The 14,426-nt window shown below is 40.4% G+C and overlaps 2 protein-coding genes across 2 annotated transcripts in view; one reads left to right on the forward strand and one right to left on the reverse strand.

Moving 5' to 3' along the window:
- LOC134657951 (zinc finger protein 501-like) overlaps positions 1 to 14,426 on the reverse strand; it is a 152,380-nt gene that overhangs the window by 61,943 nt on the left and 76,011 nt on the right. Inside the window, exons 2-4 of the mRNA XM_063513552.1 lie at positions 8,235 to 8,361; positions 7,607 to 7,675; positions 5,860 to 5,922 (exon numbers count right to left, since the gene is read on the reverse strand). Coding sequence (XP_063369622.1) covers positions 5,860 to 5,922; positions 7,607 to 7,675; positions 8,235 to 8,361 — 259 coding nt within the window. The remainder of the gene's footprint in view (positions 1 to 5,859; positions 5,923 to 7,606; positions 7,676 to 8,234; positions 8,362 to 14,426) is intronic.
- Positions 13,382 to 14,402, forward strand: LOC134658142 (uncharacterized). The gene is made up of 4 exons (XM_063513749.1): positions 13,382 to 13,595; positions 13,688 to 13,814; positions 14,136 to 14,204; positions 14,389 to 14,402. Exons 1-4 carry the CDS (start codon positions 13,467 to 13,469, stop codon positions 14,400 to 14,402), a joined length of 339 nt encoding a protein of 112 aa, XP_063369819.1. The 5' UTR covers positions 13,382 to 13,466.

The raw sequence follows: 14,426 nt of genomic DNA on the forward strand, positions 1-14,426 counted from the left end.
GGCGACATTTTGTCGGCGCGCGCGAGCAATATTCTGCAACGTCATGTAGGAGATGCTGCTATTCGAGTTTAATCCCCCAGGCAGCCCTCACTTCTCAGGTCTCGCTGAGGCCGGTATCAAGGCTGTCAAAACACATTTGGCTCGAGTCATCGGTAGCCAGAGGTTGACGTACGAGGAGTTCCTAACAATCTTGACTCAGGTTGAAGCTCTCTTAATTCAAGACCCCTTACTCCTCTCAGTACCGATCCTAACGACTTATCGGTCCTCACTCCGGGCCATTTTCTCACAACGGAGCCCTTATCTGTCGTGCCCGAGGAAGATCTCTCGGACGCTCGGGTAGGCCCACTTCAACGGTGGAAGTTGCTGCAGAAAATGCACCAAGACTTTTGGAACAAGTGGTCAAAAGAATACATGCATACTCTGCAGCAGCGAATGAAGTGGCACGACCGGCAAACCGACGTCCAAATCGGTGCTTTCGTGCTCGTAGTTAACGAGCAGACAGGCCCTATGAAGTGGCCTCTGGGTCGCATCGTCGACACTCATCCCGGGTCCGACTGGATTTGTCGTGTGGTGACTGTGCGCACTGCTACCGGACTGTACAAAGTACAAACGGCCCGTGGTCAAGCTGTGCCCCTTACCCGTTTAATCGCTCTTTGAGCGCTACCATTGTGTCGTCTATTTTCTGTAGGTATAGTCTTAGGATTATCTTTCTAAGTTTACTTTTACAGTCTTTCTTTTCGTCTAGTCAAAATACTAGTGTATTTTGGTGGGCGGAATGTTCAATTATGTTATTCGTACTGTGGCAACACTTTGTCACAGTTAAAATTCAAAAAAATAAACTGTCGCTCTGTCATACAGTTGACAGAGCCAGTGTGTCAAAAACCTACTACCAGTTCACATCCCCTTTCGTTCCTCTCTTTTATTCTCGCACTTTATTATAAGCACTACTACCGTTAGTTAGTTAGTACATTAATTCATTAGCATCAGTGTTGTGTACCGGAGGACGCTGAACTCATCCGTGGAGTGGAAATCCGAGGTCTAAGTTGGGCGACTGCAGGTAACGATTTTACGCTTCCTCTAGCTTGCGACAGAAAGCCAGAATTCCCAGAATGACCACCAGCGGTCTTCAACGGTGACCAACGATTTGGTTCCCACAGTCTCCGGATCAAAGGTAACTTCGCCTACACCTATAATATTATACACTCTAGTTTAGCTTCACAATTTTATTTCAATCTATCCCAACTTTCTTGCTCCTTCGGCCCTAAATTTCACTTTCTCTTTCGCCCCTTTCTCTCGTTAAATACAGTCCACCTTCGCTATCGAACATTAATTACAATAGGCATAAGGTCCACCGATGGACAGTTAAGAGTGTGGGCGATGGTACGTACAAGAGGATTTTTGCCATCATTATTTATAATGCAGGTTCATGGTATAATAATATACTCCGCATGGTACTCTCTTCCGAACACGTGGCTGACACAAACACAAGCCTACGTCACCATGCGACAGCGCTATATAATAATATGTATGCGATAGCGCTATATAAAGTGGCAATGTTATTGTGACGTAGTTTTGTGTCACTCTGGGAAGAGAATACCATGTTTTATTAGACTATGTGCAGGTTCCTCACGAGGGCTTCCTTCAGCAAACAAACGTCAAAGCAACTGGTAGGTACCTACCTAAATATCAACATGTGTTTCGTACATGACTTGCGGACCTGCGCTAATTGCTCTATTCTCAAAGGTTTACAAGCCGCGCTCGACGACAGCGCCTCCATACAAACGTAGTCCACATTTTCCTCTATGGATATTGACATAATGGAAATTATTTTAATTCACTTTATTGTACATTCACCATAGCTATGCTCTTTCGTTTAATTTTTTGGATTTTTTATTATAAAAATTTGTATATGCTTACTCCTAAAGTGTCATTCTATGGAAGATTCTTCACACCAATCTAGTTCCGAAAAAAGGGTCTTTTTTAGACAATTTCAAAATACGGTACACAAAAATGGAGATAAAAGATTGAAGAACCGATAGACATTTGTCTTATAAATCTATATGTAAATGTAGGAGTTACGATTCCAAACTTGTCTAAAATCGATGAAAACCGCAGGTAGCCCCTTAAATAAATTACTTTTAGGGTTCCGTACCTCAAAAGGAAGAAACGGAACCCTTATAGGACTCACTCGTGCGTCTGTCTGTCCGTCTGTCACACCCAATTTTCTCCAAAAGTACTGGACCAATTAAGTTGAAATTTGGTACATTTATATAAATTCGTGACCTAAAGACGGACATCTTACGTAAACAAATGAATTTTAAACATGGAGGCCGTTTTGGGGAGTAAATAAGAAAATAACAAAAAATATGTTTATTAACTATATAGTGTTACATATCAAATGAAAGAACTCATTTTGAGAAATTCAAATATATTTGTTTTATAATATTAAAAGAAATAGTTTAGAAGTTATTTCAGAAAATAGCAAATAAATGACCATTCTCCCCCCTTTATCTCCGAAACTACTAGGTCTATAATTGTGAAAAAAATATACATAATAGTTATTTACCTATAGATGACAGGAAAACCTGTTAGAAATGTGCAGTCAAGCATGAGTCGGACTAATTACTTAGTTTTTGATCCGACCCCTACTGGTTTTTTAAAGGCAATTCACTCGCGTTTCACATATAAAAATACATTGTTAAAAATTGGGAAATGTACGGAACCCTTGGAACGCGAGTCCGACTCGCACTTGGCCGGTTTTTTAGGCATTGTCCTAGTATGCGTCTCCTGGTGACGTCGTAGGTTAGATTTATCACTGAATTTCCAATCACAGTAGCTACACTGAAATGGCTTCTCGCCAGTATGTGTCCTTTCATGTGTTCGTAAGTTTGACAAATCACTCCACTTGGAACCGCAATAACTACATGTGTACGGCTTCTTTCCGGTGTGTATCCGCTGGTGTGCTAGAAATTGTTCTTTCCGCCTACACTTGTATTCGCAATTGCTACATTGAAATGGGTTTGCCCCGGTGTGTATAATCATATGTTTTAGCAAGTGTTGTCTCAGCCTACACTTGTATTCGCAATTGCTACATTTAAATGGTTTTTCCCCAGTGTGTATCCTCTGGTGTATTTTTAAATCTGATTTCCGATTGCATTTGTAATCACAGTGGCTACACTGAAAAGGCTTCTCGCCAGTATGTGTCCTTTCATGTGTTCGTAAGCTTAACTTATTACTGCACTTGTAGTCACAATGACTACATTTGTAAGGCTTTTCCCTAGTGTGTACCCTCTGGTGTATTTTTAAGTGTGATTTCTGATTACATTTGTAATCACAGTGGCTACACTGAAAAGGCTTCTCGCCAGTATGTGTCATTTCGTGATTTCGTAAGTTGAACTTATTACTGCACTTGTAATCACAATGACTACATTTGTAAGGCTTTTCCCCAGTGTGTATCCTCTGGTGTATTTTTAAGTGTGATTTCCAATTACATTTGTAATCACAGTGGCTACACTGAAAAGGCTTCCCGCCAGTATGTGTCATTTCGTGATTTCGTAAGTCCAACTTATTACTGCACTTGTAGTCACAATGACTACATGTGTAAGGCTTTTCCCCAGTGTGTATCCTCTGGTGTATTTTTAATTGTGATTTCCGATTACATTTGTAATCACAGTCGCTACACTGAAAAGGCTTCTCGCCAGTATGTGTCGTTACGTGAATTCGTAAGGTTGACCTTTGGCTGCACTTGTATTCGCAATGACTACACGTGTACGGTTTCTCTCCAGTGTGTAACTTCTGGTGTATTAGCAAGTTTCTTTTCTGCCTGCAGCTGTAGTCGCACTCCCTACATTTAAATGGCTTTGTCCCAGTATGCGTCTCCAGGTGACGTCGTAGTCTGGATTTATCACTGAATTTCCAATCACAGTGGCTACACTGAAAAGGCTTCTCGCCAGTATGTGTCTTTTCGTGATTTCGTAAGTTGAACTTATAACTGGACTTGTAGTCACAATGACTACATTTGTAAGGCTTTTCCCCAGTGTGTATCCTCTGGTGTATTTTTAAGTGTGATTTCCGATTACATTTGTAATCACAGTGGCTACACTGTAAAGGCTTCTCGCCAGTATGTGTCGTTACGTGATCCCGTAAGCTAAACTTATTACTGCACTTGTAGTCACAATGACTACATTTGTAAGGCTTTTCCCCAGTGTGTATCCTCTGGTGTATTTTTAAGAGTGATTTCAGATTACATTTGTAATCACAGTGGCTACACTGAAAAGGCTTCTCGCCAGTATGTGTTATTTCGTGATTTCGTAAGTTGAACTTATAACTGGACTTGTAGTCACAATGACTACATTTGTAAGGCTTTTCCCCAGTGTGTATCCTCTGGTGTATTTTTAAGTGTGATTTCCGATTACATTTGTAATCACAGTGGCTACACTGTAAAGGCTTCTCGCCAGTATGTGTCGTTACGTGATCCCGTAAGCTAAACTTATTACTGCACTTGTAGTCACAATGACTACATTTGTAAGGCTTTTCCCCAGTGTGTATCCTCTGGTGTATTTTTAAGAGTGATTTCAGATTACATTTGTAATCACAGTGGCTACACTGAAAAGGCTTCTCGCCAGTATGTGTCATTTCGTGATTTCGTAAGGTTGACCTTTGGCTGCACTTGTACTTGCAATGACTACATTTGTAAGGTTGTTTTCCAGTGAGTATTCTTTGGTGCCTCCGGTTGTGCGTCTTCTGGTGACGTCGCAGATTTGATTCAACACTACATTTGAAATCGCAGTCGCTACACTGCAAAGGTTTTCCAGCCATGTGTATTGTTTGGTGTTTATGTAAATCACTTTTACACGAACTCGTGTAACTACAGCGACTACAATTAAAATTATTCTTAACTGAGTGACTCTTTAAATGAATCTCCAAAGTTTTCTTGAAACTTGTTGTATACTCACATTCAGCACACATGAAATTTGTAACACCGTGTTCGCTTTTCTCGTGTTCGATTACAAGAAATTTGGTTTGAAAAGTAGAACTACAAAAATCACACGCAAATGGTTTTGTTCCGGTCGACAAGTATGTGTTTTCTATGTGTTTTCTTAAAATAGTCTTGCTTCTGAAATTCTTGCCACAGTGCTCGCAGTAGTATGGTGTGTCTCCACTGTGTACTGCCGCGTCGCCGCGGAGGCGCTCGAGCACCACGGAACAAGCCATCGCGAGCTGTTCCCTGGCGCGGGCGGCGCTGCCGTCCGAACACACTGGAACACAAATAAACAACGCATTAGCCTCGAAAGAAAAATATCGGTAAATTAGATTTTTTTCCTGAAACCACATTTATGATCATTTATGTCACGAATACGCCTTTCCTACTCAAGTTGGTATACATCGTATACGACCCCGGCCCTCCTCTGAATATCATTATGAATGTACAGTAGCGGTAAGGAGAGGAGCAGGACAACATGACAGCACTAACCCGCCGCTGACGAGTCGCCGCCACTCATCACATCACCCGTCTCCGACTTGACGAGCGGGTCTACATCTGGAACAATAACAAGGAGATAGGTTACATGTACTTAATAAAATACGTATTTAAAATAATATTTTTGTATACTACACATGTGTGGTGTCAAAGAAATAAATTGTTTACTTCTAAACAGCAACACAAACATTTACCAAAATAAATGAAGTGTGAATGATTACCAATTATTATTTCCCTTTTTTGACATCGTAATTAATTACGCATACAGTAATATTTGCTACTTATGTAGGAATTAGGAATAAGTAAATAAGTAGGTACACGTTTGTAAAACTTTTACCTTTACAATATGATATATTATGTGTATCAAAACATGAACTCACCCATGAGTTCCTTGCTCTTCTCTTCGCCGACCTCTGACTGCTCCACCAGTATGGGCTCCTCGTCTGAAGCAAAACTTAATTATACAAACCACAGACCAAACACCGCTCAGATTGCAGGTCCTACCTTCACAGACTCTACACCTTAGTCAAGATATGTGGCTTGGCCGTTTCGTCACATGGGCGTAAGGTGAAAAATGTATTCACTATTCATTATTTTTTATTATAAAATAGTTCTTGTTATTTTTTATTATGAAACGGCCAAGCCACATATTTTGACTAAGGTGTAGAGTCTGTGAAGGTAGGGCCTGTAGAGTTAGAAGCTTGGCTCTACAAGAGATCTGATAACTTTTTGTCAGTGCGAGCCTTATGGTTTCGTCTTGGCAACATTTTACATGAAAATGTTTTTGGTGGGATAATGATATTGACAACCATAATAATGTATCAAAACAAACAGTAGAAAAGGTTTTGGGATGGTCACGAAATCGAATACCTCCATTATGTTTTTCTTTCGTCACATGTCAACCAGGGATGTTGCGGATGCAGATTTTTTGACATCCGCGGATACGGATGCGGATATTTAAAGGTTCACATCCGCGGATGTCAAGATTAAATACTTAGAAAACGTCAAAATATTACATTTTTAGTATTTTTTTATTAAAAAAAAAAACGAAACGTTTAGTATTTGAGCAAGAATATAGGTGCGTTATACATATTTAATAAACAGTAACTTCGCCGACTTTTCTGGATCTAGACGATTTCGTTATAGGTAATGACGAAATTACCTAGCACTTACGACGCCGCCAAGACGTTCCTGTACCGACTTGTTCGACATCCGCATCCGCATAAGCTCCGCATCGATTTTATGCGGATGCGGATGTTGAAAATAATGCGGAAGTTCCGCGATTGCGGATGCGGATGTTCGCAACATCCCTGATGTCAACCATGATTCACTATTTACTACTTACTACTACAAGGTCAGAGTCATAATGAACCGTAGATGTAGGGTCGACTACAAAGAGTGGTATCCACTTTTTCACCTTATTACAAGGCAGTAAGGTGAAAAAGTGGATACATCTCTTTGTAGTCGACTACCAAAACTAGTTCGATTTTGATTAGTGATTCAGGAGACTATGAGTGTGTAAAATGTATATTTACTTTGCTGTTGTTGGCTATATTATTAAACATTTGTACCGTTAAACTTAATATTGTCTTCGCTTACCGCAATAGTTACTCATGAAATAAAACTATTCAAAACGAATTATAATAAATAAATATTATAGGACATTATTACACAAATTGACTAAGCCCCACGGTAAGCTCAAGAAAGCTTGTATTGTGGGTACTCAGACAACGATATATAATATATAATATACAAATACATAGAAAACAACCATGACTCAGGAACAAATATCTGTGCTCATCACACAAATAAATGCCCTTACTGGGATTCGAACCCAGGACCGCGGCTTCACAGGCAGGGTCACTACCCACTAAGCCAGACCGGTCGTCCAAATTATAAAAAGTCGTCAAATTATATCGCATATATTGAAATTTTATTCCAATAAACTTATTTAAAAATGTATATTTGAGTTATAGAGCAGTTCACTGGATCAGCTGTTGATGGAAAATGTAACCCACCCTATATTTATGTGGGTACTTTTGCCATACAAGGGCATTACAGTTATAAAGGCAACAGTATTGTATTTATAGTTATATATTAAAATTATTTCAACAGACAAGTACTTACATAAGACATCGAACACAGAATCATCATCCACGCCATCATCAGCCTGCTCAGATTTGACCGCAGACTCCGCTAAACAACACAATGTTATTTAATAATAAAAATGAACTAAGAGAATTTCAACCATTTCTTGAGGTAGAGTATACTGACAGACAATTTGGTCATAGGATATATGGGTTAGGTTAGGTTAGCCACACCGCAAGGGGTTTCATGTACTTTATATAATGAATATATAAAGTAAATGAATGAAAATTAGAAATCCAAACATGTTTAAAAAGTAGTCCCAAACAGAAGCAAAATGTCTGATAGATGTTGTGTAGTAGCATGTATCAGTATAGCTCATAATTGTGATTTAAATAAATAAAATTAATTTAGATCAATACTTTCTTGACACACTAAACACGCGAATAACAGATAATGTGTAAGTATCAAATGAATATAAAACATTAAATTAGTTTAGAAATAATAATACAAACCCTCTCTAAACTAAATAAAATAAAGAGCCTATAAATAAAAAACGTCCCCCAAGTCACTGCCGATGGGCAGTGTGCCCAGAAGGCTGGCCGCATTGCCACATTGAATGGCAATGCTAAAGCATTGAGCAAAATTAAAATGCGTTATTCAAGCCAACCTTTAACAAGCAGTGCCTGCAGCTCGGCCTGGCTGCGCTGCACTTGCAGCTTGAAGTCGCTCGCATCTCGCAGGCGGCCCACACACATAGAGCAGATGCCGCACGAGCCCGAGCCGCCTAGTACCAGCTGCAAGTTAAATAGTGCATTAATTAACAAAGAACACGAATTATAGTATTCGTGAATTATTGTTTCAAGTTTTCAATTTGGTTGCTATTACCCCACTATTAAAGTTGGTTGTAGTACTCACATGTATATCAAAGCATTCTTTGACCATATCGGCATATATCTCAGTTTTGCCGAGATGTGTGTACGGCGTCGTCAGGTCCTTGTCCGGAGCACGCCACAGGCAGCAGCGACACGCATCCATCACGTCCATCACGGCAACCGCTAAGTTGTTCGTATGTACTCGTACTCGCCAATCCGCCGCTGCCCTTCGTCTGACAAACTCCCAGAACGGAATGTCTTTATGAAATATTAATTTAATTGACAAACAGTGTAATTTAAAATCACAGGAGATGTATCACTATATGTATTTACTTACGTATTTACTTACTGTATGTATTTACTTTTAAATAAGAATATAATATAATGCGAAACAAGAATATGGCAAAAATAGATTACCACAGACCACAGACATGCCACGGACTTTCTTTTTTTTTTTTTTTAATGGCGTTTATTACAGTAGCCAGTGTCATGTCGATATGTATATATAGCTGGTCAACCAAAACTTGTCAGTAAAAAAAGGCGCGAAATTCAAATTTTCTATGGGACGCGATCCCTTCGCGCCTACATTTTTCAAGTTTGCCGCCTTTTTTTACTGTCAATATCTGGTTGACCAAGTATAAATCGAAAATTTAGAAATTATAATGAGATAATTAATAATAGTTGCTGATTTCCAAAATGGTATATATCAAAGTTTCAATTTATTAAGTTCACAGAAAGAAGCTAGAGCTAAAAATATAAATTTGTCTTTGGATTTAATCATAATTTAATCACGGACTTGACATATTATTATTAAGTCATAGAAGTAGCATCCTATAGAAGTGATATACACGTGCCTCCTTGAGGGAGAAAACATACGCAATGCGACGCTATGATTGGTCGAATTTATTTGTTGCCCCCCATTATCCATACTAATTTATGGTGGGGAATAAGAAAAAATGTGAGACTGTGACAAGGACAAACAATACCGTTCTGTCAGTTATCCCCACCACTCAAGCCCAATCCAGTTTAATACTAGATTCATGTATTAAGTACTTGGAGGATATAATCAAACGGAGACGCATGTCTGTAATTTTCTGTACAAAACAGTCTGCCGATTTTTGCGGGGGAGGGGAACGTCAAATGTATGCGTAACGTAAAAATAGCCATGTCAGATAAACGTCAGTCCATACATTGTGTATGACCGTTGGCCGCCTATTTTCGACAGAGGGGAAAGCCTGTTAATGGCTACTCCGTTTAGTTGTATCCTCCAAGATTAAGTACTGTATACTCGCGCAATCGGATTAAAGTTAACGCACCCATAAGTGAGAGCTAGAAAGACATATCTGTTTCTCGCTCTTATGGGTACGACACACCAAGGTCGCGGTGCGGTGCGACAGTGTGTTAAGGCCTTTAAGTTCATCATCCTGGCGTCAATCCCAGCTGTGCCCCCGCGCGGGGCGCGAGGACCCGGGGTCCGCCTTCCGACTCCTTCGTGTCCACTTTGCCCGATCTTCGGCGTCCCTGGTGGCGAGTCCGTTGGCCTTTAAGTTGTCACTTTAATTGCGTAGTTTGATGTAGACACTGTGCGGAAAGAGAAGAGTCGTGAAATGTATGGGATCCAATACATTCTACGACCCTTCTCTTTCCACATACACCTAATAATTAATAAAATTGGCTCGTCTATCCCACTTAATTCGATGGAATCGAGATGAGGACACACGATCGAACACTCTTCGGACCAAGATCACGGTCCGGTACGCCCGTCTGTTATAGTTTAATAGCCTGTTTAGACCCGCGGCTCGGCTCGCAGCGCGTCTCGTGGCTCGCCTCGAGCGCGTAAGCCCGTCGAACGTCGAACTAATGATTATACTCTCGCCTCGTGGCTCGTAAGCTCGTCGAGCTAATATATTTTAAACACTAACAGCACGGCATAAGGTTTATTTTAAAATTAAAATTTCTTTATTTAAGACAACAATGGTCCATACATTTGTTAGTTATAGTTATAGCTTATGATTTAAGTATGTTAGTAACAATGGGTAACCTAATAAAATATTTAATAATTTATAACAAAAAGTGACTTTTCCGCTGACCCATTGCCCACAACAGAGGGCAATCTAGCTTATTAGCTATCATGTTTAGAATGCTGTTGGTACTCCCGCGTACTCTGTCAAGTAGTGAGGTCGTTTTCTTGCGCCACACGGCATCAAAACCGTCCGTGCGCGCCTCGGCGAACATGGACGATGCGCTGCAGAAACGCGGCAGTCTCAACAGCATCCTAAAAGCATTAGTGTATTGAATGCGCAGGGCATTGTAAGCTCGCTGAGTATATCTAACCCACAGACTTGACGTATACAATGATGTACAGTAAGCCTAAAAGAGAGTGATTTTGACTACATCTGTACACCGAGCAAATCTGCGGGCTAGCATGTTCGCTCTCACTGACAATGCCCTGCGCTCCCTCTCCATATCTAAATCGTCCTTCAAGTCGTCGGTCAGCAAATGCCCCAAATATTTGAAATGTGTCACTCTTTCGAGTAGAACACTTTTAAGGATGATAGGTGGTATAAAGAAAGGACATTTAATTCCCGCCTTAAAGACCATGATCTTTGTTTTACTTACATTGTAAGTCAAACCATGCACCATGCCCTATGGCGTACGCCTCACACACCTCGATTAGCTGACGCAATGCACTGACTGAGGGGGCCAGCAGCACCATGTCATCTGCGTAACTCAGGTTATTGACGCAGACACCGTCAACAAAACAGCCGACCTGAGTGCTACTGAGCTCCTCAATCAGTGCATTCATGTATAGACTGAAGAGTAAAGGCGAGCTCAACCCCCCTTGCCTTACTCCGCAGTCCAGCCCACATGCCCACATTTATAACCGAATGACAAGCCGAACGCGAGTGTGTACGCAAGCGCGTGAGCCCCTTTGGATCGTGCCCAAAAAACCGCTCCTCCACGCGAGCCAGGCGAGCGCGAGCCGAGCCACGAGCCTACCGCTTACACTCGCGTCTCGTGGCTCGCGCGAGAATGTAAATTGCTTTTTAGAAATCCTACTTTTTCTGAACGTACCCTTCGCCATCGCTCGCTGTCACTGTCAAATGTTAACTGTCATGTCAATATTGATATTGTCATTGTCAATGTCAGTGTTATTTCTCTTTGTGCTTGGAGTTGGAGTGCGCTGTTTTTTCTTGCTAATTACTTATCCTGTAATTCTGAATCCCATCAAAAACATTACATGTAAAAAGGTGCAAGTCTCGCAACGCTTTTACTACAAAAAAGTTTTGAGATGTAATGTGAAACCAAGTCGGTTATTTTAATCAGTGCCAGGGGGTGTTAAAACCGTATCAATAAGATATCTTTAATTTGTAATACGTATAATGACTTGCACCTTTTTACATGTAATGTTTTTGATGGGATCTCATCTCTTTTTGTAGGCAGTCCTTCTTTTCGGGTACTCATACCCATACTATGTATACAACTATACACATATCATAACTAAACATATCTTCATTCATACTCACATCGTACATCATAGTGTACTAGGGCTTCCAATACCGGGATCCCGTCTTTTTAAACGCATTTTTCAATACCGGTATTTTTAAAGGCAATACCGGGATCCCGGTATTTTAAAAAATGAGGGAAATGCGCAGTATAAACCCTTTAAATCCATTATATTCGGCTGTATCAAAAGGCTTACTAAACGTCAGACGCATCTAGAGTTAGACCAAGAAAAGTCTGCAACAATTTTGATAGCACGCGCAGTCCAAGTGTTATATTAAACGTCAAACTTCTGTGAAATTATGACATACAAATAACACTTGCACTGCGTACTGTGTATGCTATCAAAATCGTTGCAGACTTTACTTGGTCTAACTCTAACTGGTCTCTAGCCCGCATTTTATTATTGAAACAAGATCGTTGCCTAATGCGTCAGATAAATATTTAGTGGTTGATGGTGGATGAATCCTGAAGTTATGTGAGTGATGAATATGATGATAGTGACATTAACATTAACATCATTAGTTCTTATAATTTTATCAAATAATAAAACGAAAGAGCAAGGATAACTGTAATAATGGCAAACCAATTTGACGGAAATTTGAAAAAATGTTGTCTGGTTGGTTAAGTTGAACTACAAATGTGACTGGTGAGGTGAAGTCAACAAATTGGATCAAATTATTGCCAACCTGGAGTGTGAAATAAAATTATTGCAGATGGCGGCATTGATTGTTTATTGTTGTAATAGCTTTTAGGACATATCTGGTATTCTAGTGAGCCTTTCTAATTCCCCTTTTTTGTAAAACTATATATTTTTAAGCGATTCATATCCAATACCGGGATCCCGGTATTGATGAAGACAGTTTCGGTATTAATACCGGTATTGTGAGAAGTCCGGTATTTGGAAGCCCTATAGTGTACTTTACCTACTATTTGTAGGAACTGCAACAGTAACTTTGTAATATCATATATTTATATGGGATTACAAACTTACTTATGCAGTTCTTAGATCTTTAAAACGTGACTGATATTGCAATATTTTTAGGTTTTTCCTTTATGTGGCCATTAAACCCTAACTCTGTACCAAATTTCAGCTCTCTGAGTTTATGGGAAGTACTAGTTCTATTCTGATGATCATGAGTGAGTGAGTGAGTGTCATAAATGCGAAACTTTGCTTTCGCTTAACTTCGGAACTAAATGACCTACAGACTTGAAATTTTGGATTTTAAGTACCTATGTGATTAGCTTAGTGGATGACGAAAATTTCTGCGTTCTGGTCTTATCCAGAGGTTCTCAAATAGGGGCCTGAAAATGCGGCGAAATGGTTCCAGTAAAGGATGGTACGGCAGTGTTTGCTTCGCGCTCGACTTGGCGGCGGCACTGCCGTGCCCCCAGATCTGGCGAAAGTCCTAGACGTAGACGCTGCTATATCTCTAATATAATAATAGCACAGTACACTCGTATTGTTGTGGTATTTGTTTTAAGTCCATTGGGGTATTCTTGCGCACCGCACCGCTGCCGTGATGGACGTGACGCACGCGTGTCGCTGCTGCCTGCGGGGTGCTCCGGACAAGGACCTGACGACGCCGTACACACATCTCGGCAAAACGGAGATATATGCCGACTTGATCAAACAGTGCTTCGATATACATGTAAGTAAAAGACAATCTAGTTATTGAAACATCTACATAAACCCAAAATTGTGAAAAGTTAGATGTTTTTGTTTTAATAACTAAACTTGCAGCTGGTGGTGGGCGGCTCGGGCTCGTGCGGCATCTGCTCTATGTGCGTGGGCCGCCTGCGAGACGCGAGCGACTTCAAGCTGCAAGTGCAGCGCAGCCAGGCCGAGCTGCAGGCACTGCTTGTTAAAGGTTGGCTTGAATAACGAATTTTAATTATCTGCACTTCATGTGTGTTTGGTGTGTCAAGAAAATAATGATCAAAACTAAAATTTAATTTCGAAAATCACAATAAATGTAAGGGTTACTGATATATGCTCTCCTACACAACATCTATTAGTCAATTTGCTTCAGTTTGGGAATGCTTTTTAAACTTTTTAGTTAAAAAAGTATTAATCCAAACCCATATTACCTATTACCAAACTGTGTGTCAGCAGACTCTCAAAACCTGAAGTTGAAACTGTCTTCATTCGTTTTTATTATAAGTTAACTAACATTTCTTCTGTTGTTCAGCGGAGTTTGCAGTCAAATCTGAGCTGGCTGATGATGGCGCAGTTGATGATTCTGTGTTCGATAGTTTATGTAAGTACTTGTCCATTGACATAATTTTTATGTATAACCAGGCGTGGCTCACTCCCGCGATTTCGTCGCTTTGCTACAGTAGCTAAAAGTACATCCGTTCCACACCAATTTTGGTGGCTAGCCATATAAAGCCGCGCGTGGCGCTGTCGCCACCTAGCGGCCAAATCTGTGTTGATCGTAATAGACGCATTTTGTTAGTGAGTCTTCTGTGGTATAACATAA

Source organism: Cydia amplana, chromosome 21 (genome assembly GCF_948474715.1).
Source record: "Cydia amplana chromosome 21, ilCydAmpl1.1, whole genome shotgun sequence".
Taxonomy (NCBI): Eukaryota; Metazoa; Arthropoda; class Insecta; order Lepidoptera; family Tortricidae; genus Cydia; species Cydia amplana.